This window comes from Chiloscyllium plagiosum, unplaced genomic scaffold (genome assembly GCF_037043375.1).
Source record: "Chiloscyllium plagiosum isolate Xiang-an unplaced genomic scaffold, Cpla_swu_hap1 HiC_scaffold_12, whole genome shotgun sequence".
Lineage (NCBI taxonomy): Eukaryota > Metazoa > Chordata > Chondrichthyes > Orectolobiformes > Hemiscylliidae > Chiloscyllium > Chiloscyllium plagiosum.
The window spans coordinates 75,230,666-75,257,485 of NW_028270150.1; the positions used below are offsets into that span (position 1 = coordinate 75,230,666).

General features: G+C 40.6%; 1 protein-coding gene across 4 annotated transcripts in view; it reads right to left on the minus strand.

Moving 5' to 3' along the window:
• b4galt4 (beta-1,4-galactosyltransferase 4) overlaps window positions 1-22,395 on the minus strand; it is a 35,113-nt gene extending 12,718 nt beyond the window's left edge. For 3 of the 4 annotated variants that reach the window (XM_087992938.1, XM_087992937.1, XM_087992935.1), the window contains exons 1-4: window positions 22,110-22,287; window positions 7,885-8,288; window positions 3,777-4,009; window positions 2,152-2,339 (exon numbers count right to left, since the gene is read on the minus strand). In XM_087992938.1, coding sequence (XP_087849064.1) covers window positions 2,152-2,339; window positions 3,777-4,009; window positions 7,885-8,146 — 683 coding nt within the window. In that variant the 5' untranslated portion in view covers window positions 8,147-8,288; window positions 22,110-22,287. The other variant, XM_087992936.1, reaches the window with a different exon arrangement.
• Window positions 22,396-26,820: the final 4,425 nt, after the last annotated feature.

Below are 26,820 nucleotides of genomic sequence, written 5' to 3' on the forward strand. Positions count from 1 at the left end.
TGCCTGCTTTGGCAGAAATAACAGAAAAACAGAATATTCACTGAAACGGCATGCCATTTAAACTGAAATGCTGCAGTGCAGAGGGATCTGTTGTAAAGGCAGGTTGGTGCTTTAGGCAAAAAGGAAGGAGTACAAACGGATATTTTACTACAGCTGTAAAAGGAACTGGGGGGGTGAGCCCACACCTGGATGACTGTGTACAGTTTTGGTTTCATTTCTTAAAGGAGAGAAATAACATTGAAGTTTCAGTGGACTGATGAAAGGCCAGTCTCATGAGAAGATTGGGCCTACACTCATTGGTGTTCTGAAGGAAGAAAAGTTAGTTTATGAAGCAAAGATTTTGAAAGGATTGATTGTACAAGTATTGCTCTCTTTCTGGGGAAATCTGGAAAGAGGGATCTCCTATTAACAATGGAGACAGCATACATTTCTTCTCTCAGTATTGTCAGTCTTTGGAGGTCGCATTCACAGAAGCAATGGAGACTGCTTCATTGACTACAGTCAAAGCAGAGTGGAGAGGTTTTTGACGTACATGGGAGTCAAATGTTTGGGAGTAGTGGACTTAAGGTTGCAACCAGGTCAGTCACAATCAACGGGCTTGGAGATGCAGTAAGATGGAATGAGGGAGATGTGGAGAAGGTAGAGGGAGGCATGTGAAAAGAGAAAGTGTGTGCGAATGAGGAGAAAAGAAAAAATGCCTTTCTGGTTGAAGTTTGTAGAATGCGATACAGGAGCTGTAGAGTGATGGGGCAGATGTAAAAGGACGGACTCTCAAATGAAGAGGAATTTTCCCTCTTGTTGCTGACTGCCACTGAACTCTGGCATTTCAGTCTTATCCAGTGACGCTACTTACTACCAAACTTGGGCTGTTACACTGGGGACCCCTCTGCTAGTGGGGGCTTATGGATGGCAGTGGAGAAAGAATGTCTACCTTCACCCCCTTACATTAACCAGAGACACAGGGAATTGTTTATTTGCTTATCTCTTGCTGATGTCAAGCTTCTGGGAAGAACACATGATGAGCTAGAGAAGGTACAAGTGAAAACAGAGATACAACTCACTGTAGGTGGTGTGCCCTGGTTTAAACATTCTGACAGTCCGCACTTGGCATGCCATTTAAACTGAAATTATACTGAACGCAGCTGATCATCTTTACAACCAAACAATATCAGAGAGTTAACATGGTTGGGGCAGCGTACCAAGGAGCACATGAGGGATTGCCCCCATCCAAGAGGCCCAGCAATTAAAAACAACGCCTTATCTAGTTAGTTAGGATTTTTCCCACTCATTTCGGAGTTGGTTCCAACTAAGTTTCAAGATGGAGGAATAGTATGATTCCTCAGCCAGAGATCCTCTGCTCCATCCATTTCATTTCCTTTCGTATTTTTTTCTTCTTCTTTCTTCTTGCTTCCTGCCCTTGAGCTTACAGTGAAATCATCACAGACTCCCAGTCTCAAGAACCTCAAAGTGACATCCAGCGCAATCTGGAGACTAGGTGTTGGCAGGACTGCTATTCTGAACTTTTATTTCTTCACTTTTCTAACTTATTCCCATGATTTTGTACTTTCGTCCCCAAGGTGACACAAAGGTCTGTAATGCTGAAGGTTTTATTTCTTTATTTTTATTGTTTTTCCAAAGATTTTGTCCCCAAGATTCTGTACCTAGGTACCTTTATATCTAAGCTGGCGCCATAAGTGGTGACTTGTAAACTTTTCACTGTACTCGTGCGAGTACGCCTGACAATCAACATAACTCTAACTATGCTGGCCTTGCCTGCAATTCTTTCTATCTTGCCTCCAATACATCCTAACGGATTTGATGCCCCAATCATGATCAACAACAAGCTACGTTCTGGAAAATGGGAAGTTAATGACTTAAATATTTCCAACCACTCCCATAACTTCAAATGCAAGTGTGTGTGTGTGTGTGTGTGTGTGTGTGGAGGAAGTGCTCTTTTACGATTTCATTCTCTTGCTTGATAAATCAGAGTTGGAAAATTAACTCTGGCAGAGTGCTCTAAATTTTGCCTTTTTTTTAAGCTGTGGTTTCTCCAAGTCAACACACTAGCCTGTTGGGATTATTGTACATAACAACGATGTGACACACCTTTCAAACTACACGTCAAAAATCACCTTCAACTATGGCACCTACCTGTATCCAGTAGAATTCCGGCCTACAACAAGGTGTTTTGGTTCATGATCACAATGGTACAGATTGAAGTCATTTTCTGGTACAAGATCAACATCATGGAAAATGAAACAATCCCATGGGTATTCCTTCAGTGCTTCCAAGAAGCCCACATTCAACAGCTTTGCTCGATTAAACACCCCATTACCAGCCTGAATGAAGAAAAGGTTTCTGTCAGCCAGGTTATTTCAGGAAAGGTACATTAAAAATGTATAAAAACTTCCAATTTTCCCACTAATTACACAGAAAGCATCTTACCTCCTTTCAATATTGCGAGATTGATATTGAGCTGCCTCAACAATACACACTGAGCTTTATTATATCATTTATAAAAAGATGAATTTGAGCAGTAGACTTACTGCAGCTCAAAATACTCCATTATATATTTTACTTCTAAGTGGCTACATTATTACTTCACCTTGAATTAAATACAATGAACCCACATCACTGTTAACTGGCGCAGTACTCATGAAAAATTTTCCATTGAAACGTTGTTAGCGTGTCCAGCGGAGATTCACAAGGATGATCCCTGGAATGGTAGGCCTAACATACGATGAACAGCTAGGGATCCTGGGATCGTATTCATTAGAGTTTAGAAGGTTGAGGGGAGATCTAATAGAAACTTACAAGATAATTCATGGCTTAGGAAGGGTGGACACTGGGAAGTAGTTTCTGTTAGTCGGGGAGACTAGGACCCGTGGGCACAGACTTAAGATTAGGGGGAGTCAATTTAGAACGGAAATGAGGAAATGACAGCGTGGTGAGCCTGTGGAATTCATTGCCATGGAGCACAGTGGAGGCCGGGATGTGAAATGCCTTCAAAGCAGAGATTGATCATTTCTTGCGTGATCAAGAACTTAAGGGATGCGGGGAGAGTGCGGGTAAGTGGAGTTGAAATGCCCATCAGCCATGATTAAATGGCAAAGTGGACTCGATGGGCTGAATGGCCTTACTTCCACTCCTATGGTCTTATGGATATAAAGGAACTTTAAAGTAACAAATGTAGAAGAAGATGATTGGAATATGAACTACTCTAATAACTGATAAGTTGCCAAGGTCCATAGAGAAGAAGTTGATCTTCCAGAAAGCAAAAGAAAAGAGCAAATGTGCAAGAGAAAGACAGCAATGACAACGATGAAATGTTTTGTGTGAATTCTCTTACTTGGAAGCAAACAAACCTGTTGGACTATAACCTGATTTTTAACTTTATAACAGAAGTGGAAGAGGATAAAGAGGAAGACTGAAAGAAATAAAAAACAAAAATGGGTAACAAAATAGTGCAAATTTAAGCAGAGATAGGGCAGAGATACAGAACACACGAATCGAAAAAAAGCACATATGCAGATGCCCCTCAACTCCAGAAATGTAGAAACAAACAGACAAGAGAAAGAGATAGAGAAGGTAACAAAGATAAGCAAAACTCTTGTTTAGTTTTGGTTAGCAACTAATTTACTAGCAATAACAAAACATTTACGCATTCAGTGTCCAAGCATACTTTATGCTAGTATTAAATTATGTAGATAAAATTGGTGCATAAATACAAGACGATCAGAATTCAGCTTCCTCTGTATCCCTGGGTAATCCAGTACCTGATTAATAATATATATCCCATAATCCAGAAGCTGCCGCTGTAGAAATGGATGTAAATGCTCAAGTAAGTACAGGAGATGTCTTTCCCGGTTCCTGTACGGAATCAGTATAGCCACACGCTGAAGAGCCTGACATTCTTGCGGTTTGCACCTTCCTTCTTTCACTTTTGGGTTTCTTCTCTGAACTTCTTCAAAGGTTAATTGTGCATCAAATTTTAATGTTGTTGCACCACCTTAAAAAAAACGGAATCAAGACAAGGAACAATGTTTTTGATAGTAATCATAGCTTCTTTAACATTCCACCTTAATAAAATTAAGCAGTAATTGTTCTCAAATTTTATTAGAAACAATTGCAGCCATGCAACACACTCTTGGAAGGTCAAATGTTGTGCTTCTCACACTTCATAATTTCAAAACTATCTTTTCCTTTTAATGCTAAGATTTGGAACATCTGCAGGCATTCCATTTACATGAATGCTGGCTTACATCATTAGAACAATTGGGAATCTACACAGGAACTGGAGTAGATTATGCAGCCATCTGAACCTATTCCAATTAGATTAATGCCTGATCTGTAACTCAATCCACTTAATGACATTTGATCATAACCCCAGATATCCTCATCTAATAAAAATTGATTATTAGTACAGAACTTGAACATTGTTTAAAAGAAAAATATGTTACCAAAGCTTTTCAGAACAAAAGCCAAAGAACTGAATCTCATCCACCCCAAGCTATAGCACCACAAACCTTGTACACCCTCTGCGCTGATTTGGTACATCTCCCCACCTGTGCACACAGCAATAGCTGTGCCAACTACTTTCACCTCCTGCAACATCTGCCTCTTTCCTATTCTGAGTAAACAGCCCTAAATAGGGCAGAATGTCAAGATGGATGACATACTATCCACAATTCAGCTCCTCATCCATTATGAGACTCTGACTGCCCCAAGCAGGGCCTGGCCTGATATCAGAGCCTGTCCTTGACCTACTGTGTTGGGGACGTGAGTGAAGGCTATCTTCCTTAGACTTGACGGAGTCCTACTAACAACTACGACAGGCTTCAGGGCTTTCTGTCTGTGCTAAACATCAAGGCCAGACAGTAGTTATATGAGCTTGGTATCTCTGGGTCAAAGCATACAAAAACAGGCAATGCAAGGCTAAGACACTGTAGTTAAACAGTGAGAGTAAACACTAAGAGAACAAGTGAACAGCCCGAAATGTAGTCTGCTCCTGAACATGATCTGGGTGCAATCCTGAGTACACAGTGACATAACCATTGCTGTAATGCTACAGTAATCAGTAACGCCTGAAGTGCAGGAGCAGCCTGTAAATGAATCGGAGATGTGAGTTCAAGATAGGACGCTGACACACAGTAGCTGCCAATGTCCATGGACATAGTCTGTGTGTGTGGCTGGTGCCCACGAGTGTACTCTGAGATGTTGGTGCCTGGTTTTCCACATGGAGGTCATTTGATGCAAGTGGCGAGTTGATTCTGCAAGGAGTTTGTTTCATTGCCTTTCCTGCCAACACCTCCCTCCCAACCCCCAACATGCTGCCAGTGAAAAACATAACAAAATGGAGCAACTTGCTCCCAATGAGTCTTGCTGTACTTGTTGCTGGATTCTTCCTCACATCTCATTGCAGTCCAAGCCACCCAGAATGTCTCACACACCAATTTATACTAGAGCATAAAATAGAGCCGATTGGTTTGCAAGTTGCAATATTAGTACATAGGTCATATGCCCAGCAATTGAATCTCTCAGCCTTTGTATGTTCAAAATGGCCACTGCGTAGACGTTACTCAACCAGTTAGCACTTGCAAAACCCAAAATAAAATGTCTACTGTTAGATACAATATGATGCTAAATTTGCAAGTGCTATCTAAGTTTGAGTGCTTATTGTTACTCAAAAAACTAATTTGAGTGAATTATGGGCTGGACTAATTGTCTTTTTGATTCTTGCTAGAACAGCCACACAGAGAATAGGTACCTGTACATGAATGCAAACAAAAGAAATTTGTGTAAGCCTTGTACCTTTTTTTAAAATCAGGGAGGAATCATTCTCCATTATGAGTAAAAATCCCCTTTCCCTCTCGTGTAACTTGTTGTGATTGTTGGAAATTTGGCATTCTTGCATTTGTCCTGATATGCGCAAAATGAAACACTTCCGTCACTTCAGTTCACTCTTTTGACCAATATAAAAATCTATCTCAAGAAGTCCAAGTGAACCAGCATCCACAGCTTTAAGTGGTATTGATGGGGAGGGGATGCAATGGAAAGAAATCCACTTTTTCACTATATAGTGTGTGAATTTACTCTCAATTGATGTGGTTCTCATTTTAGAATTCTGCCTGTTTGTTCTAGGGGAATAATTCAAAACAATCAAGTTTCTCAATATTGACTCTAACAATTCCTTTTATTTACTTAAAAAAAACTCAATTAAGCAACTCCCTCAACCTTCATGGCATTAGCTGTGACTAAGTGGGTAACACACCCACCTCAACAATGAAGATGACGAGGAACTATAACATGAAAAGACTTAATTGGTATATTTATATACTTCCTTTTGTGACCTGTAAAGGCAAACTTTTCTTAGTAGCAAACTATATGCCATAATGATTCATTCCTGGTTCATGAACTTCTCTTACTTCAACCTTACCTAGGGGAGAAAAAAAAAGTGATTCTTACCTCATGGAATTAATTTAGCAATCACTGAGAATATTAACTATCTCACAATGTTCATTGCTATAAATGAGTCAGCATGAGTGGGCGTCACGGTGGCACAGTGGGCGGCACGGTGGCATGGTGGGTGGAACGGTGGCTAGCACTGCTGCCTCACAGCGCTGGAGACCCGGGTTCAATTCCTGCCTCAGGCGACTGACTGTGTGGAGTTTGCACGTTTTCCCCGTGTCTGCGTGGGTTTCCTCCGGGTGCTCCGGTTTCCTCCCACAGTCCAAAGATGTGCAGGTCAGGTGAATTGGCCATGCTAAATTGCCCGTAGTGTTAGGTAAGGGGTAAATGTAGGGGTATGGGTGGGTTGCGCTCCGGCGAGTTGGTGTGGACTTGTTGGGCCGAAGGGCCTGTTTCCACACTGTAATGTAATGTAATCTAATCTAAAATTTTGCATTAAAGCTCTGAAAGTTCCAAAAACTTAAAGAACAAGCAAGCAACCTAACTTTTACATTTTTTAAAAAATCCATTCAAAGGGTGAGAGTGCCAGCAGCTAGGCTAACATTTAATGCCCATTCCTAACCACCCTAGAGGGAGAGTGGCAGCGAGCTGAGTTCTTGAGCTTCTGTGGTCTTTGAGATATAGGATGCCCACAATTTCTAGGATGTAGTCCCAGCAACACTGAAGATGATATATTTCCAAGTCAGGATGATGCATGGGTTGGAGGGGAACTTGCAGGTGGTCCATTTATTTGCTTCCCTTGTATTTCTAGATGGTATCGATCACAGGTTTTGAAGCTGCTGTTGAAGGAGTCTCTTTGGAGATGTTGCAGAGCATCTTGTGGTTAGTACACATTGCTGCCACTATGCATCAGTGGTGAAGGCAGCGAATGTTGAAGGTAGTGGATGGGATGCCAATCAAATTGGCTGCTTTGTCAAGCTTCTTGAGTGTTTTTAGAGCTGTACTCATTCAGGCAAGTGAGGCATATTCCATTAAAGTGTTGTAGATGGTGGACAGACTTTGGGAGACCGGTCTCCCAAAGTTAATCCCTGCAATGTTCCGAGCCTCTGACCCTCAGAGTAGCTACAGTATTTATGTGTCTGATTCAGTTCAATGTCTCATCGATGGTTAAACCCCAATACGTCAATAATGGGGAATTTAGCGATATAATGCCATTGACATTCAAACAGCAATGGTTAGATATTCTCTTGTTGGACATGGTACACATTTATGTAAGCTTATATTTTCAAAAATACACACATTATACATATGCATCTTCTAAACCATCTTTTTGCTTGCCCTAGATATTAGGAACTAAAATGAATCCACAGCTAATGCTCGTCATCTGAACTTAAGTAAATACCACACAATGAATAAAGGTCACAAATACCTTCTTCCTCTACCAAATACTATATATTAAAATTTCCTAATACTTACGTAGGTAAGGTGATAGAAAAGCACACAGTGGAAGACTTGTTGGAGTTGGGGTCACTGGCTGTGGTTTTTGTGGACCTGTTGATACGATTTGAACTGTAGTCCATCGTTGCACTTTTTGTTCCAAGGGTTGTGGATTTACTTCCCACACGAGGTCCTGGATATTGTGAGTTACTATCCAAGTAAGAATAGAGCCAAGACTAACAATAATTAGCAGCAGCTTCAATCTTTGAGGAAAACTGTAAGTTCCAAATTTACAAGCCATAGTACAATGATCAAAGGTTAATGAAGGCAATAGCTTATTGACTAATGATGTGATTAGATTTGGCAGGAGACTGCGGGTTCACTGCCTCTTCACTTAGTTGTTTTCTTGCCCACAGCATACTTTGCACTGCTCGGGATCCAACCTGGAAGATAAAAGGAATATAGTAATCTATTGGCTCAATCCACATTCGTTAAACAAAACCTTAGATTGAAAGGAAACATATCTTTTGAAACTTGCAGTAATCAACAGAACTAATAAGGCTTTCTCAGTACCAGCACCAACTTTTGCTATTTATGTCAGAATTTAAGAGAAGGAACAAAGAATCACTGAATCATTTTTTTAATATATTTGAAAAAGAATCCTACATCTGTAGGGCCAAGTAAACAATCATATTCACGCATGCAGGTATTTCTTTCTTTTTCTAGTCATACTTTCTAGTAGCTCACTAGTCCTGCGATGAACAAAGTAGACTCTTACGACCTTTGAAGTAGGCTTTGTGGTTCTCCAGAAAACAGTCAACATTTTGTGATTCAAAAACTAAAAGCACCATTACATCACAGCCACTATGACAGTACAGTAAGAGAAATCAGAGGATTGCATACAAAACAAAAACAACTTCTTAAAACCATGCCGTCACTTTCATATCACAGAATAAACAAGTAACTCGATCATTTTTCAAAGAAGTGTAAATCATATGGATGAATGCATACATTTGTCAGTACATCTTTCATGTTATTAGCCACTGCAGCCTCAAAACAAGGAAATCTTCCCATGAAGTGACCCTCAAACAATCTTGGTAATTCTCTCAACCCCATCATCTATAATCATTGTAATAGAGTGAAAATACTACATAAAAGCAAATGTCCCAATTGTATTCAAGTCTGAGTGACTTTCCATGTCACTCAAGCATCAATATATTGAGGTTTTGAAAAATGTCCTTCAACAAGTATATTTGTGGCTTGTTGCAGCTTGCAGAATCATGGGACTGCTCCAGCACTCTGTTTGTCACGCCCTGCTCTCTAAAGGAGCAATTTACCTTAAGCCATTCCTTCAACTTCTCCTCAATTCTGCACATGCTTTCTTTTCAGATAACAATTGAATTATCTCTTTAATGTCTTCATTGAACCCACATCTCATCACACTTTCAGGCAATGCATTTGAAATCCTGACAATCCGCTGTATATGATATAAAAGGTACATATATCATTTATTTGGGAATTTAGATTATAAGGTTAGGTAATATAGATTATGTAGCTTCAGTTCTATGAAAAAGTGTGTTTCTTTTTAAAGAGATCAAAGAGTTATAGGAACTGTCAATGAAGGACATAACATAAGTCACATAACATCTTGCAAATTAATTGTCTAGCTAGAAGTTTTTACCAAATTGAACTTGTATGATATTCAGAGAAAACAGACAAGGAGCCATAAGCAGTTTGAGATCAGAATTAAATTTTCAGTTCAGAAGAAGAGCTTCACCTTCACAAATCTACCTGTCCTTCTGCTAAGTCCCCAACCTGTGAGAACTTTTGTAAGGGTTTACAAGTTGTCAGAACCAAAAAAGGGGTTTGGGACATCAGAACTGGAAATAACCTCTAGGCCAACCAAACTGGTAAAACCATAAGACATTGAAGTAAAAATAAGCCATTCCATCCATGGAATCTGTTCTGCCACTCAATGACATTATGTGTAATCTTCAACTCCAATTTCTTACCTTTTCCCCATAACTCTTGATTCCATTCCTGATTAAAAATCTATCTCAGCCTAGAATATACTTAACGACCCAGCCTTGAAAGCTCACTTTAGAAAAGAATTCCACAGAGAAGAAGTTTCTCCTCATCGTTGTCTTAAATGTACAACCCCTTATTCTGAGACTATGCTCTCTGGTCTTAGACTCTCCCACAAGGGGTGACAACCTTCCCACATTTACAGTGTCAAGTCTTCTAAGGATCTTTTATGTTTCAATAACATTGCCTATCATTCTCCTATATTGCAACAAGTAGACTCAATCTACTCAACCTTCCTTATAAGACAGTCCCTCCATGCCTGGTAGGCAAAAGTGAGGACTGCAGATGCTGGAAACCAGAGTTTACATCAGAGTGGTGCTGGAAAAACACAGCAGGTCAGGCAGCATCCGAGGATCAGGAAAATAGACATTTTGGGCAAAAGCCCTTCATCAGGAATCATAAACCCTCTTTGGACTGCTTCCAATGCCAGTATATCTTTCCTTGGAAAAGGGAATACTGCTTGTAGCCTTCCAGCTGTGGTCTGAATAATGCCGTGTATCATTTCAGCAAAACCTCCCTATTTTTACATTCATTCCCCATTGAAATAAAGGCCAACATTTAATTTGCCTTCTCTACTAGTTGCTGAACTTGGATGCTAGCTTTGTGACTCATAGACAAGGACTCCCAAATCCCTCTGTTTTGTCACTTTCTGCAGTATTTCTCCACTTAAATAACTTAGTTCTTCAAATATTCCAGAGAAAAATTGCATAGCTTCACATCTCCCCACATTATATTCCATCTGCTAAGTTCTGCCCACTCACTTAACCTGTCCAAAACCCTCCGCAGTCTGAGTCATCCTCACCACCTGCTTTCCCACCGAATTTTTGTGTCATCTGCAAACTTGGTGATCGTACGTTTACTTTCCTCGTTGAAGTCATATTAATGTGTATTCTAAATAACTGTTTCCAGCACTGAACCATGTAGCAACCTGTAACTACTGATGTGCTATCAAGAAAATGCCCCCCTTATCCAACTAACTGACTTTTCCAATCCTTTATCCATGCTAATATATACCTCCAACACCATGGGTTCTTATCTTATTAAATAGATAATATGTGGTATCTTAGCAAATACCTTCTGTAAACATAGAAATATTGCATCCTCAAAGAATACTGGTAAACTTGTCAGACATGAATTCCCTTTCATGAAGGCATACTGACTCTGTTTGATCATTTCTAAATGCTTTACTATAACATCCCTTGCAACAGATTCTAACATTTTTCCAACTGACATTAAACTAAATGGTCTAAAGTTATCTGATTCTTGTCCCCGTCCCTTTCTAAATAAAGATGCATCATAGGCAGTTTTCCAATCCTCTTGGGCTTTTCCAGAATCTAAAGATTCCTACCAGTATACTCACCATCTGTGTACCTACTTTGTTTAATATTCCACGATGCATTCCATCAGGTAAGTCTTTATCCCCATTAGTTTCTCTTTCTCTCTGGTGATAGTTGTTGCATTTATTTTCTGTCCTTTTCCCCTTGAATATTCAGTAAATTTTGGGATGCTATATGTGTGTTCCACGATGAAGACTGATTCAAAGTATTTATTCAACTCTTTCCTGGTCCTCCATTATTATTTCCTCAGCCTCATCCGCTAAGTGCCTCTGTTAACAATGGCTTCTCTCTTCCTTTAGACTTTTTAAAACAGCTTTTGCCATCCATTTTGATATTACTTGCAAGTTTACTCTCAAATTTTATTTTTTGGTTGTCTTTTGTTCAATTTTAAAATTTTCCTAATCCTCTCTCTTATCACTAATCTTTGCCAAAATTTACCTGTTTTTTTTCTTTTAATCAGATGCTATCCTCAGCGTTCCTAGTTAATCATGGCTGGTTTATTCCCCCTCCAAGAATCATTCTTCCTCACTGGAATATGTCTTTGGCATGAGCCAGGAACTATTTCCTGAACCATTTTGCTGCTAAACTCCTTTTTCCACTCTATTCCAGACAACTCTACCCTGATACCTTTACAGTTACCCTTATTTAAGTTTAGCACAGTTGTTTCCAATCCAAGTTCTGCCCTCTCAAACCGAGTGCTAAATTCTATCATGTTATGGTCACTGTTTCCGAGGGTATCTTTTACTCGAGATCATTTTTTAAAAACTTGTGATTTAAATAAACACATTGGACTGTAAGCTGGTGTCATCTGACTTCTGACCTTATCCACCCCAGTCCAATTACGGCACCTTCACATCATAACTACATCCTATCCAAATGACATCAATTGCAGTTCAGTTCCAATTTCACCGCACAGGATGCAACATGTCATTCCGTTTGTCCCTTCTGAAGTTGGCAAAGGCAAGAGTCACTGACACATGTTTTCAAATAAAACATTATAACCACACACAAATTTAAAACGGCTATGGATTAAGGCGGTTACTTCAACAATAGGGGACTCACTGCTCAATTAAGATAGATGCCTACAGCAAGCAAACTGTCTAAAAACCAAGCAAACGTTACAATACTGGGGCACTAACTTATACATATCTTCACTAACAAGCGCAGTTTTCAGTAGTAATACAGGTTCTTCCAAGAAGGCACCTATATACCTCTTGATCTAAAGCAGGTCAACATTGGTTTTGGAAGCGTACCGAAAATAATGGCCCGAACGTTGCCTCAGATTTAAAGGTGAGACACAAAAAGCCTGCAGATGCTGAAATCCAAGGCAGACAAGGAGGCTGGGCGAACACAGCAAGCTGGGCAACATCAGGAGGTGGAGAAGTTAACGAAAGGTGAGGCCAACACTACAACGGAACAATTTAGTGCAGCAACTTCCCAAACTCACAACAATTTCCGGAATCTACATAGATATTTTCCAAAACGTGTTCAAGATGTTATCACATACCGCAGGAGCAGATGCTGAAATCTGGAAGGTGTGGCCCAAATTAAACAAAATTACCTTGCTCCTCTGCAGATTGTATTGTAACAATACCATTAGATAGACTACACAAGCTGCTACACACACTGACTAAACAATCCAAGAAATGGCTGGTGCATTTGGGTCTAAATGAATTGTAACAGTGAGATAATCATAATTACTGCCATCTAACCCCTTTGGCGCTGATAATATGATCAGGTGGAGTCACATTCCCTCAGAATTAGGTTGGGAATTTTTTTTTTAAAAAGGTTGGCTCTTATCTCGGTTTTAAATCAACCAATTTTTCCTTCTTTTTGTTTGGTCTCTGTAATGGATTTAAATCAAATTTATACCACCCTGCTTTAACGTCTAATAATCTCAGTGAAGATTGTTCAATACAACTGGGTGACACAGTGACTCAGTGGTTAGCACTACTGCCTCAGAGCTTCAGGGACAGGGTGACTGTTTGTGTGGAGCTTGCACATTCTTCCCATGCTTGAGTGGGTTTCCTCCAGGTATTCAGTCTTCCTCCCACAGTCCAAAGATGTTCAGGTTAGATGGCTTGACCAAGCTAAGTTGCCCAGAGTGTCCAGGGACACTTGCAGCGCTTTTGGAGGGGTGTGCAGGAGATGTATCAGTATAACAGTATGGGCGTGAAAAATTAGAGAAGTTGAGACTGTTCATTTTTTAGCAGAGAAGGTGAAGGGAAGATGCAAGAGTGGCATTCATAGAACAACAAAGCGCAGAAAAGGCCCTTCGGCTCTCGATGTTGCACTGACCTGTGAACTAATCTAAGCCGATCCCCCTAGCGGACTCCAGGCTGAATATTTTCCATCAACAACCACTCACTGCCTTCTTACAGAAAACCGGTTTCTAATCCAAACTGCTAAATCACCCTCAATCTCATGCCTCCCATTTTCTCCAAAAGCCTACCACATGGAACCTTATCAAAGACTTCACATTCAAGCGTTCAATTCAAGTGTTTCGATATTTCCTTGCATTGTTTGTTCTCACTCATGAGTTAGTTATGAAAGGTCTCAGATTTAAAATGATTGGTGAAGGAACAAGGAGGGAGATGAACAGATAATTCTTCCCACAATGTATGAAATCAGATACCAAACAAACAATCAAAAGGCAATTGGAAACATTCGTGAAGAAGATTAATTCGCAGGATTAGAAGTATAATTTCAGGCATGGAAGGAATTAGATGGCTCTTTCAAATAGTGAACACAGTCATGACAAACAGAATGGTCTTTCTTTTCTCCCATAGAATTCTAAGTTTCAGCGGCTTAACACTTAACCTGCTTGAAGAATGTTACAGGCTTTTTTATTGGCTCAGAGGAGGATCCAATAACACAAAGCAGGCCTTGTATCGTGCTTAGTGTCCTCTCGGAAAGTTCTGTTTATTCAGGCAGTAATTCAAAAGTTTATCTTTAGATACCAGTGTAACCCTTTTCTTCTGGTCTCTCAATTCAAGACATTTCTGGTCTTGTTCAATTCTTACATATATTATTCAAAACTGTTTTCCTCGAGCACTCCATTCAAGATGGACAACTGAAAAATATGACACCAGCTGAGTGCACGTTAGAAGATGAGTGTACATGTTAAAAAAAAGTTTCTTCAGAATCTGGACATGGTTAGTAAAGCCAGCATTCACTATACAGCTCTAAGTGCCTACAAGAAATGGATAGTGAGTCATCTTTGCAAGTGAATAGTTTGAGACATTTCAGAGGGCAGTTAACAACCAACCTATTGCCGTGTGTTGGAGTACACGCAAGTCAGACCAGGTAAGGACAGCAAAGATCATTATTAAACCAGACAGACAATCTGGTAGTTGGTGTCACAATTATTGATGACTTTTAATTCTGAATATTTGAAATTATCTACCTTTAAATCTTCCAGTTGTCAGAGTAGGATTTCGAACCTATGACTGTGGATTGTTAGTCTAGACCTCCAAATCACTAATCCTACAAAAAACACAGTGCTACCACTCCCAACTCATACAAATAAAAACAGAACAGGTTATTCCTAATAATGTAGAAACATCATGTATAAGAAGTGCCAATAACTTGATGATACTTTTACATCTGCTACAGCATAGAAATAGTCTGCCTAAGATCATTCAGGATTTTCTATAATTTTGGTGGAGAAGAGAATGCTGGCTGACTCAGGTCAGTTTGTAAAACCCAAGCCACATGTTGTGAACTTATGGAATTAAAACCAGCCTCAGTATAAACAATTCTGCTCTGTGCGTTATTACAAGTGATATAGCAATAAAAGTTAAGCTTCAATCACCACCTTACAAGTTTTGAAATTCTGCTTTAGGTTTCCGGTGGGTTTTTTTAAACGAGATGTAAAATTACACAGTTAACATGGAGAGAACAGGAGCTCTCAGTGAGCAAGGCATAATTGGGCTTGGTACTGATCCATCGAGTGTAGGAAATGCCAAAGCTTAATCTGATTTTAGCAGAACTCAGGAAAATAAGTCAGATATTCTTGATGCTCTCAGGCGACTGATTGCATGATTTTGTCTGTGTATGTGCATGTGCATGTTTGGGGGGCAGTGCAAAAGGGCAGTAGGGAGAAACAACATACAGGGCTACAGTTCCTACTTATTCCCTGATGATCCTGTTAGAAAATGTCTGCCCAAAAATAGCTGAATAAGAAAGTTTGGAACTTGCATTGTAATGTCCTGTGAAATAGCTGTCAAGCTTCCAGCTTTGAGCTCATAAGCAAAGCACGATCCCTTGGACCAGTGGGATACACTCAGGTGCCAATGTATGCAGACTTTCAGGAGTAGGGCAAAAGTGAGGCTTATGTTAAACATTCAAAAATACAGGTAGTTCCTCTATAACGCGATGGTGCAATCTTGGGCAAACCCACATTATAGAAAAAGCACGCTTGAGAAACAGCGCTTGAAGTGTTGGAGATGTAATTGCATTACAGCCAATGCAATTTTTAAAAAGTTCTTGCTTTAGAAACAGGGTCGCAAAATCTTCAATCTCGTTACAGAGAGTTTGCGATCACGAAACCTGCTTTATAGCGGAATGACCTGTAAGATTGGTTTCTTGAAAAGTGTGTTACGAAACAAAGTAGGCACCTGACAAGTTCTCTAGTTTCCTTTCTACTCGCAAATATTTCCCAAAAGGCCTGGACTCCCAATGAGCTCAAACCCTGAACCACTAGCTTACTCAGAGATGCTACCCACTTGGCTACTAAGTACCAGTGTAACAGTGGTCTTCTTGACCTCAGGCCCTTCTGGTTATTCCATATCCAGGGTTTTCATCAGCATTGAACTGCCTTCTAAAAACAAGAGGCCGTGACATGGTGGTGACGGCACTGGGCTAATGAACCAGAGGTGCAGGCAAATGCACCCAGGACATGGGCTCAAATCTCAACATAGCAGCTGGTTGAATGTCAATTCAATAAATAAAACTGGAATTGAAAGTGAGTCTCAGTAATGATGTCCTTAATGAAACTCTTACAGATTGTCATGAAATTCTATCTGGTTTATTAATATAGTTTCAGAAATCTGCCACCTAGTCTGGCCTACGCGTGACTCCAGGCCCATGTCGTTCATTCTTGACTGCCCTTTGAAATGATGTAGCAAGTCATTCAAGTTGAAGGACAATAAGGGATGAGCAACAAATATTGGCTTTACCAATGATGCCCACATCCAATGACCCTTCAAAACTGCATAGTTGATCAGCATACTAACGCATTGGCTTCCACACACAGCTCTTGGAGGCTTCCCCACCATAAAAGATTATTAGAGAGAGTGCTGATCACATCCCATGAAAAGAGGCTAAGCAGAAAAGAGAGGTAGAAAAGCAGAGATATTTACACATGTCAATTGTACTCAGCTACACAACACAATTCAATACTCAGTGCATATGAACCACTCTAAGTATGTAATGTAATAAAGAAAATCAAACATGTTTCACAAAACATTAAGCCCTCCTTCACCAGGCACTCCTCCTTTTCTTTTAGGAGTTGTTCATTAAATGTCAAATGGTATTTCCACAACTGCCAAGAAATTGCCCAACTGGGTGTCTGCAAACAAAGGCACAGGGACTGTGCATTTGCAAGTTATTCAGTAGCTACTGAGCACACATGAGCAGATCAGGTCCATTACTTGACGTGTTCCTATCCAACAACGACAAAATAGTTTTGGAAGAAGATGGTCTATCGTAATGCATTCATCTAAAATTATCCTAAAACTTTCCATTCCGATATACAATTGAATATGGGATGATTTCAAAGGTTTTTTTTCCTACACCAGTTTTGACAACTGGAAGCCGGTGTCAAACTCAAGATTGTCTGTTTTGTGACAGCCCACTCAGTTACGTCACACAAACAATAACGAGACAATCATCGGACAATCTACTGACTGGCAGATAGCAGCCAAAATACACAGGACTCCTGTGGCACTTTGGTAATAAATCTACCTTTGAACCAGAAGGCCAGGGTTCAATTCACACCTGCTTCAGAGCTATCTAATAACTTCCATGAACAACTCAATTAGAAAACATCTATACGGGGTAACTAAGGGTCTTGGTGTACAATGGCAATGTCCCTACCTCCAGCTTTGGATCTGGAGTGGTTTTCTATAACACATCTGAACAGGCTGATTGAAAGAACCACCAAGTAACAATGAAATGCTCTTCAAAATGGTGCAATGAGATCTGGCCTCAGTTTAACATCTCACCTGAAAAATGACTCTTTTGAAAGTGCAGCATTCCTCAGTACTGCACTGGAGTGTTGGCCTAAATCATACAATTCGTTCATGTAGAATCATTGAATTCACAGTACAGGAAGAGGTCATTTGATTCATTGTGCCTGTACCAATTCCTGAAAGAGCTACCCAGCTAGTCCCATTCTTCAACTTTACCCCTGTAGCCCTCTAATTTCAAATATATTATCTGCTCGCTTTTGAAACAATATATGGGATCCATCTCTACCACTCTCCCAGGCAGCGCACTCCAAATCCTAACAACTCTCTCAGTAAAGAGGTTTCTCACCTAACTTCTAGCTCTCTCTCATTGACAATATTGAAATTGTTTAGATTAGATTAGATTACATTACAGTGTGGAAACAGGCCCTTCGGCCCAACAAGTCCACACCGACCCGCCGAAGCGAAACCCACCCATACCCCTACATTTACCCCTTACCTAACACTACGGGCAATTTAGCATGGCCAATTCACCTGACCTGCACATCTTTGGACTCTGGGAGGAAACCGGATCACCTGGAAGAAACCCACGCAGACACGGGGAGAACGTGCAAACTCCACACAGTCAGTTGCCTGAGGCGGGAATTGAACCCGGGTCTCTGGCGCTGTGAGGCAGCAGTGCTAACCACTGTGCCACCGTGCCGCCCACGTGACCCCTATCAACTAGTGGAAACAGAATATCCCTCTTTACCCTGTCAAAATTGTTCATAATTTGGAACACCTCAATGACGTCACTCTTAATCATCTCTGCTCCAAAGGAGGATTAGCTGGGTTTCTCTAATCTTTCATTGTATCTGAGATCCCTCATTCCTAGTAATATTCTTGTAATATCCTTCACACTCTTTCCAGTGCTTTAACATCCTTCCTTAAATGAGGTGCTCAGAACTGAACACACTATTTCAAATGCAGTCTAACCAATTATTTGTAGAGATGTAGCTTCACTTCCTTGCTTTTAAACTCTATGCCTCTATTTACAAACCTAGAACAATCCTTTAAGCCTTCTTAAAAACTGTTTCAAGTTGCCCGGCCACCTTCACAGAACTGTGCTTGTGAACCTCGAGGTCCCTCTGCTCCTGTACTCCCCTCAAAGTTGTACCACTGAGACTGTAATGTCTCTCCATATTTCTTCTACCAAAATGCATTATCTCACATTTCTCTGCATTGAAATTCATCTGCCAGGTGTCTGCCTGTTTGGCTAACTTGTCAATGACTCTCTGAAGTCATCCTCACAATTCACTATTGTCCCTACCCCATTTACAAATTTAGAGATATTACCCGCAACACCCATCTCCAAATTGTTTATATAAATCAGAAATAGTCCCAACACTGATCTCTGGGGAACACCACTTGTAACCTTTGTCCAACCTAAGAAATGCCCATTGATACCTGCCCTTTGCTTCCTATCTTTTAGTCAATTTCTAATCCATACTGCCAAAGATCCATCAATCCCAAACATTTCTAATTTGCTAACCAACGATATCAAATCTTTACTGAAAATTCAAATATACAATATACAATATCCATAGCACTACCCTCATCCACTGCCTGTATCACTCCATCAAAGAACTCAATTTCTCTGACATGATCTGCCCTCAGCAAAGCCATGTTGACTGCCTATTATTAGTTTATTTTTATCCCCAAATGTATATTTACCTTATCCTGTATTATGGACTCCATCAGTTTTCTCAATATTGATATTGAGCTAGCAAGCCTGTAGTTTCCTGGGTCATCCTTTGCCCCTTTCTTAAACAATGGTGTCATATTTGCAATCCTTCAGTTTCCCTGGACTATTCCTGCATTCAGAATGGCCTGGAAAATTTCTGTCAACTCTGCACCTTTACCTCTCTCTGCGATCTAAAATGCATCTTATCTGGGCCTGGCAACTTCTTTACCTGGAGGATTGCAAGCCTCTTTTCAACTAGGCCATTATCAAAGTAGAAAATGTGACAAAGACAGAGGCAAAGTATTCGTTCCATATCCATTGCTTCAGTGAGCAACTTACCCTGCTTGTTCCTTATAGGCCCACTCTATCCTTCACTAACATTTTTACTTTTAATTTTTGAAGAACATTTTCCTATTTAAGGCCAGCCTGCCATCCTTTCCTCCTGTTTCCTCTGAGCCTTCATTATTCCAGCCTTAGATTTTCTCCCACATTTGAAAAAGTCTTCCTGATTTCTATTACTATTGTTGTTCTAGTGTGCATTATATGCTTCCTTTCCCATCCTTACTTTCTCTTCAATATACTTATCATCCAGGGTACTCTAGCTTTGGATACTCCATTTATTTCTCATGGGTCTGTATCTAGCTTGCACATCAATCGGCTCTCTTTTGAAATTCTCCCATTTTTCATTCACTGTTTTAGCCACCAAATATGTTTACCATCAATCTGCTCCAGTTCAACTTTTAGACCCCTAAAATCTGCCCTCTTCAAGTCTGGAATTTTAATCATTGATGGATTTTTATTTTTTTTCCAACTTAATATTGAACCTTGTTACATTATGATCGCTATTGCCCAAATGTTCTCCCATTCTGCCATCCTCTACTTGACCTGCTTCATTTCTTTGGATCATATCTAGTGCAGTTCCCTGTCTGGCAGGGCTGGATACGAATTATTCCAGAAAATTGTCCTGCACACTTTACAGGAATTTCTCCCCTTCCGCACCACACACTATCTTTTTCCCAATCTACCCTTCAGGTAATTGAAGTCACCAACTACCACAACCCTACCTGTCCTGCAGATTTCCATAATCTGTCTACAAATGCTCTCATCTACTTCTTCCCCCACTATTTGGAAGTCTATAATAAATATGCAAAAAGTAACAGCTTCCCTCTCCGTTTCTCACTGTAATCATATAAGATTCTAATTGAGGAACCGCATCTTGTTCAAGAGCAGTAAAGAATGCTACACCTCCTCACTTTTTACCCACTCTGTTTCTGCAAACAGAGATCTTAAGCATTTTGTCCCATTCTGACTTGAGCCACGTTCTTAGCAATACAACTGTGCTGTATCTCCCTTGAGCAATTTTGCTTCCAGTCTCCCAGTTGTGGTCAATATATTCCACGTATTTACATATATACAATATAACCCTGCCCTTATCTCTTTCTTGCCCAATGGAAGGTCACCATTTCTTTGTTCACTTTCAACATGCAAAATCTTCTTTTCCCCATTCCCCATCTTCAGGCTTTTGCTCTCTCTTGCTCTTCCAATACTAGGACCTTTAGGCAACGTATGAAGTGGGTCCCTTAACTGCAAAATCTTCAGACTCAAAAGAGCAGAGTTCTCGTTTAAATGTCACCTAAAGAACTGCTTCAGCCAACACCATTCCAGCCGCATTTCATTACCAGATGGAATATTTGCAGTGGTGTTTGTCGAGGTTCGTCCCGAGCAGCGACGTGACACGGGACTCCATGCTCTATGGCCTGTTCCCCGGGACGCACACCAAGACGAACATCAACTGTGCCTGGAGGGTCATCAACTCGGTGAAGGGTGCTCTCTGTGCGGTCTGAAACCTGTTGATCTTCCAGCTGAAGGAGTTGACCCCGACTGAGTGTTGCAGACTGGCACATTCCAAGGTCCAGGACTACATGTTGAGGGACACGCTGAAGCTTGGGGCAGCTGCCGCCAAGGCGCGGTGAGGAAAGACCACCGTGTAACATCTGGATCAATGGTGCTGGAAGAGCACAGCAATTCAGGCAGCATTGAGGAGCTTCAGCAAAATCGACGTTTCGGGCAAAAGCCATTCATCAGGAATAAAGGCAGAGAGCCTGAAGCGTGGAGAGATAAGCTAGGGGAGGGTGGGGGTGGGGAGAGAGTAGCATAGAGTACAATGGGTGAGTGGGGGAGAAGATGAAGGTGATAGGTCAGGGAGGAGAGGGTGGAGTGGATAGGTGGAAAAGGAGCTAGGCAGGTCCGACAAGTCCGGACAAGCCTGCCTGCCGAAAGAAGAACAGGGGGCCCAAGCAATCATTTGGGCTCTGCTGATGCCTCAGCTAAACATGTCATCGTACAGACCTGTAAATAGGAATGATTACTCTGTTTCAGTATGCAAAGAAATTGAATGTTTACATATGTATGGCATGTCCAGTTGTATAGATCATCAAAGTATTTATGAATAAAGTATGTTTTTGAAATTAAAAAAAATTACCTTCATTTTATTAAAAGAATTCCACACTTGAAACATTCTTACAAGCCCACTGCTTACACGTCTCAGTCAGAGCTAACATTGCCATCTTAAACAGCAACTAGAATCTGTCAAATGGCAGATAAAACATTTATTCAGTGGAGGAACATCCGCTGTGCTGCAGACAAGGCTTGAATCAGGAACTGCCCATGCAGTTGTTACAGCGACTGCCGCTTGCGTTTGGCTGCAAAGTCTTTCCTTCCTCGGTGGGGAGACATCGCTGGCTCACTTCCCTGAATACACCCAACACCGTTCATTAGAAATGAGAACAGCGGGCACACCAGGTCAGAACACCTCATCCAAACAACAACAAAAAGCACGAACTTAAACAACACAGTATTAGCGCTCTTTTAAAACACAGTCACGTGTATTAGATGGAGAGAGGAATATAAAAGCTGAGAAGAGCTCACCTTCAATGTGGCTGCCGTGGTGTTGGGGGTTCGGTGTGGAGTCTGGGCTCTGGGAATGAGCCTTGCACGGTAAAAAGCACAGAGCGGACCCAGCGCGATAGAGCCCCTGTCCTCCCTGCGGTCGCACCTCAACCAGAAACGCCGCTAAAAACTGGCTGGCAGACAGACTGTAACACTAACTCACCATGACTGCAGCAGCCAGGCCTCCGCCTCCACCTCCTCCTGGATTCTCAGAAGGGAGAAACGGTTTCGATTGAATGTGGACTGTACCTCCCTTCTCCCCGCCCCCAGTCTGCTCTCCGGTCTGACTGTGTGTGTATACAGCAGTTCCTGTCACTGCGCCTGTTACTGTTAGCAGATTGGAGGAGAGTGAGAGTTACCCCCAGTGCTATCCTGGCATAAAGACTGGGCCACCACAAATACAACAATAACATCTATGTTTGAACAAAAACAATAATCCCATTATAAGATCCCGAGTTGCGCCACTTGGAACTATTCCGGATTTTGCAGTAATTTGATATTTTGTAAATAGGGAATCCTTTTACCTCCCGATCGTTAAAAATAACTTTTTCAACGCAGTTATGGTTTCGTGACCTATATTCATGTAATAGGGGCTTTCAGGTCGAGGCCTTCCCACTGATGAGATATGACATTCCCCCTATGCTGACAGCAGGAAGGTTACTCTGGGTCAGTGAGTATGTACTTAATAATACTGCCCTCTAAATTGGCAGAGTCCTAATGTGTTTGAGGGAGAATGGCAAATAGCTTGGACTTTAGCCACACAGACGAAGGACTATACTGTATATTAATCAATTTAATACTAACCTGCCAAAATTCATAAAGGCTGACAAATGGCTTTAAAAAGAAAGCTGCTACAACACCCAAAAGCTGGCAAAACAATTTACAACTGAAGATCAGCCGTAGATAACCAAGGCCATTATTTTCCAAGGGAACTAAGTAACCTTAAAGTAACAACAACCTTTTTGTTGCATGAGATGTCAGGATTATTATATTTGTTTTGGAATTTTTTTGTGAAAGCTGGCCTCCATATGATCCATATAAAGGAAATGACCCGACTAGTGTGTAATATAAGGGATGGGAGACAGTGGTTAAATGGGGTCAGAGCACTTTGAACAACTTTAAGCATATAAAATTCTTAATGGGCATGGTAGCATAGGTGTCTCTGCCTCAGCGGGTCTAGAGGTGAGGTTATATTCTCAAGGTACAGAATCAACCATTTAGAATTGTGACAATGAGAAATTGCTTTTCAGAAGATTGAGTTTTTTTGGGGATTCACCACTCCAAATAATGCCCAGTTTATGAGTATATTCAAGACTGAATTCAATAGATTTTTAGATGCTAAAGGAACCATGAGATTTGGGCACATGGTAGGAAGATGAAATTGGTGTACAAGTTCAGCCATGTATCCTATTTCTTACATTCTCATGAAATGCACGTAAGGAGATATTAGGACAAGTGAAAAGTATGTTTTAAGGACAATCTTAAAGGATAAGAGTGAGGTAGAGAAACAAAGAGGAATTTTAGAACTCATGGATGAGAGAGTTAAAGACATCCCAGCTAATGGTGGAATGAGTAGAAAGTTGGTGATGTGCAAGAGGCTAGAATTGAAGGACTGTGTGGAGTAGGTCAAAAATCGCAACACCAGGTTTATTTGGAGGCACTAGCTTTTGAAGCACTGCTTTTTCATTAGGTGGAGTAGTGCAGAGAATTAAAACACAGAATTAGCCATTTGGCTGAGTTACTATGTTTGATTTTGATCTTCTGCAGAAGCAGCAATCCTAATTCCCTGTACTCATAGTAACATATTTCTCTACCCAGCTAATCTATTTTGCTACAGTCACTAAATCTGGTCAGTGTTTTAAAAGCCACAGGCTATAAACCTGCTGTGTTAAATGTCTCTCCTGTTGTCTGTCATACGTTAAATCAGACATCAATCTTTCTTCAATGTAGACTTTTAATCACTGGAAACAATCTACTTTGTTCCGCCTTTTCACCATTTGAAATGCTGTATCAAATCAGGTCATAATCTGCACTATGATAACAAAATAAAAACAGTGAAGAAGAATATTTTGAGAACAAGCTTAAAAGAGAAGTAGAAAAATTAAGAGGTTTAGAGAAGGATTTTTAGAACTCAGGATCCAGACAAAGGAAGGTATGACAGTTAATGATAGGGCTGAGAATGTGTTGCTGGAACAGCCCAGCAGGTCAGACAGCATCCAGGGAACAGGAGAATCGACGTTTCGGGCATAAGCCCTTCTTCAGCCCTTTTCCTGAAGAAGGGCTTATGCCCGAAATGAGGATTCTCCTGTTCCCTGGATGCTGCCTGACCTGCTGCGCTGTTCCAGCAACACATTCTCAGCTCTGATCTCCAGCATCTGCAGACCTCACTTTCTCCTCCAGTCAATGATAGGACAAATTGAAAGGTGGTGATAAGCAAGAGGCCAAAACTGATGGACTATGTAGGTCTTGGAGAGCTTTGGGCCTAGAAATGGAGCAAAACAATGGAGATATTTGAAATCAAGAATGAGAATTTTAAAATGAAGTTATTGCCAGACTGGGCAGCACTATAGTTTAGCAAGTATAGGAATGATGTGTGAAACAGTCTTGGTATGATTTAGCATATAGACAGTAGAGTTTTGAATGAGCACACATTTGTGGTGCAAGTTGGGAGATCAGCTAAGACTGACTCAAATCTAACAGGAGCATGGATAAAGATTACCACAGCAAAAGAGCTGAGACAGGGACATAGCTGATGTTATTCTGGGTGTCCGAGTACATGTAGCACAAAAAGTTAGTATGCAACCAGTAGCAAACAAATGGAATGTTGGCACTTATTGCCAGCAGAATGGACTATAAATGTCAGGGAGTTTTGCTATAGTTTTGCAGAGTATTGATGAGACCATACCTACACTACTTCTACAATATTGGTCTCCTTAATTGAAGGATATAATTGTATTGGAAGCAATTCAAAGAAGCTTCCCGGGATATAAGGCTTTTTGAAGGAAGAAGAAATGCACCGATTGGGCCTATAATCTATTAATGTTTAGAAGAATGAAAGGTTGTACAATTGAAACACAAGATCCTGCCAGCAGGGTGTTTCCTCATGTGGAGGGGATTGAAAACAAGGGACAGTGTTTAAGAATGAATGTTTCTGTTTTAAGACAGAGATAAAGAGATTTTTCTTCCTCTTTGATGTTTTTAAGTCTGTAGAAATTGATTCCTCAGAAAGCAGTGGAGCCTGAGTCATTGAAGGTTCTAAATAGAAAATAAAATCAAGGGTTATGTGGGGTGGGAAATGGGGAATTGAGACCCCAAGCAGATCAGCCATAATTTTGTCTAAGGGCAGAATGACCTATTCCTGCTCCAATGTCCTATGTTCTTCAGTATGGAGGTCAGTCATGTTGGCAAGAGAGAGAGTGTAGAAATAGAAACTGAGCTTAAGCTCAATTAGGATGCTATGTGTGTTCAGATTTATTTGATCCTTAGAATAATTTACTGTACCTTATTTTGCAGTGTCATCCAATAATGTTTTACCACAGCTCATCCCAAAAATAGAGTTCTACTCCATGGACTCTGCTCAGATAATTAAACAAGATTTTTCTGCTTCATTGGGATATTAAGGAAAGATACCGATGGGATGAACTTAATTTATGTCTGGAGAAAGGTCTTATTTTATTAGTTCATTTGTTATGTTGTTGTGAGAAACAATATCTGCAGATACATCTGTTGCTCTGTGCTGACTTAGCTAAATTTATTATGCAGGAAGGGTTCACAGTCAACTCCAATCTGATGCTGATGTAACATCCATCCTACAGAGAGCTTCCAACAAGAACTGCATCTGATTCTTTTCCCAAAATGTCTCCCCACTGGCAACGAACAGAACCTAACTCAAGCATCCTCATTGCTGCCCTAGTGTAAGAGATACAGGCTTATTCACAACTTATATCTCACAATTTTGAACCATGTATCTCAATCCTTTACAAATCCAAACACTTATTACAAACTACTACTTTAATTTATTTTTACATGACTTTTTGATATACACATCCATTTAAGGACTAATAAAACTAATTTATTTCCAGGACTTGTTATCAAGTAATGTAAGGTCCCTTATAGATCAGTTATTGAACAAAGTTATAAACCAGCAAACAATGGCATGTGTTTAATTAAGGCTATTGAAGAGACTAAGCTGACCATTGCTTCAGGATTAGACTTGTGGTATTCTAAATCGACTTCTCTACTTCAAAAGCAGAGGCTCAAGGTTAGTAGGACTGCAGGATAAAGAGAAATCAATTGTAGTCTAACATTAATGGTAGTATAACACAAAACAATATCAAAATAGGTCAATAGTAGCATAGAACAGTACAGCACAGGAACAGGCCCTTCAATCCACCATGTCTGTGCAAGCCATGATGCAATTCTAAACTAATCCCATCTGCTTGTACATGATCCTTTTCCCCCGATTCCCTGCCTGTTCATATGTCTGTCTGAATGTTTCTTAAGCACTTGTTTCCCATCTGCTTCTATCACTTCCCCTAGCTGTGAATTCCAGCACCTATTACCATCTGTGAAAAAGACCTTGCCTTGCACATCTCTTTGAACTTCTGACCTCTCACCTTAAACCTATGCCCCCTAGTATGTGACATTTCCAACTTGGGAAAAAGGCTCTGTCTATCCACCTTCCCCATGC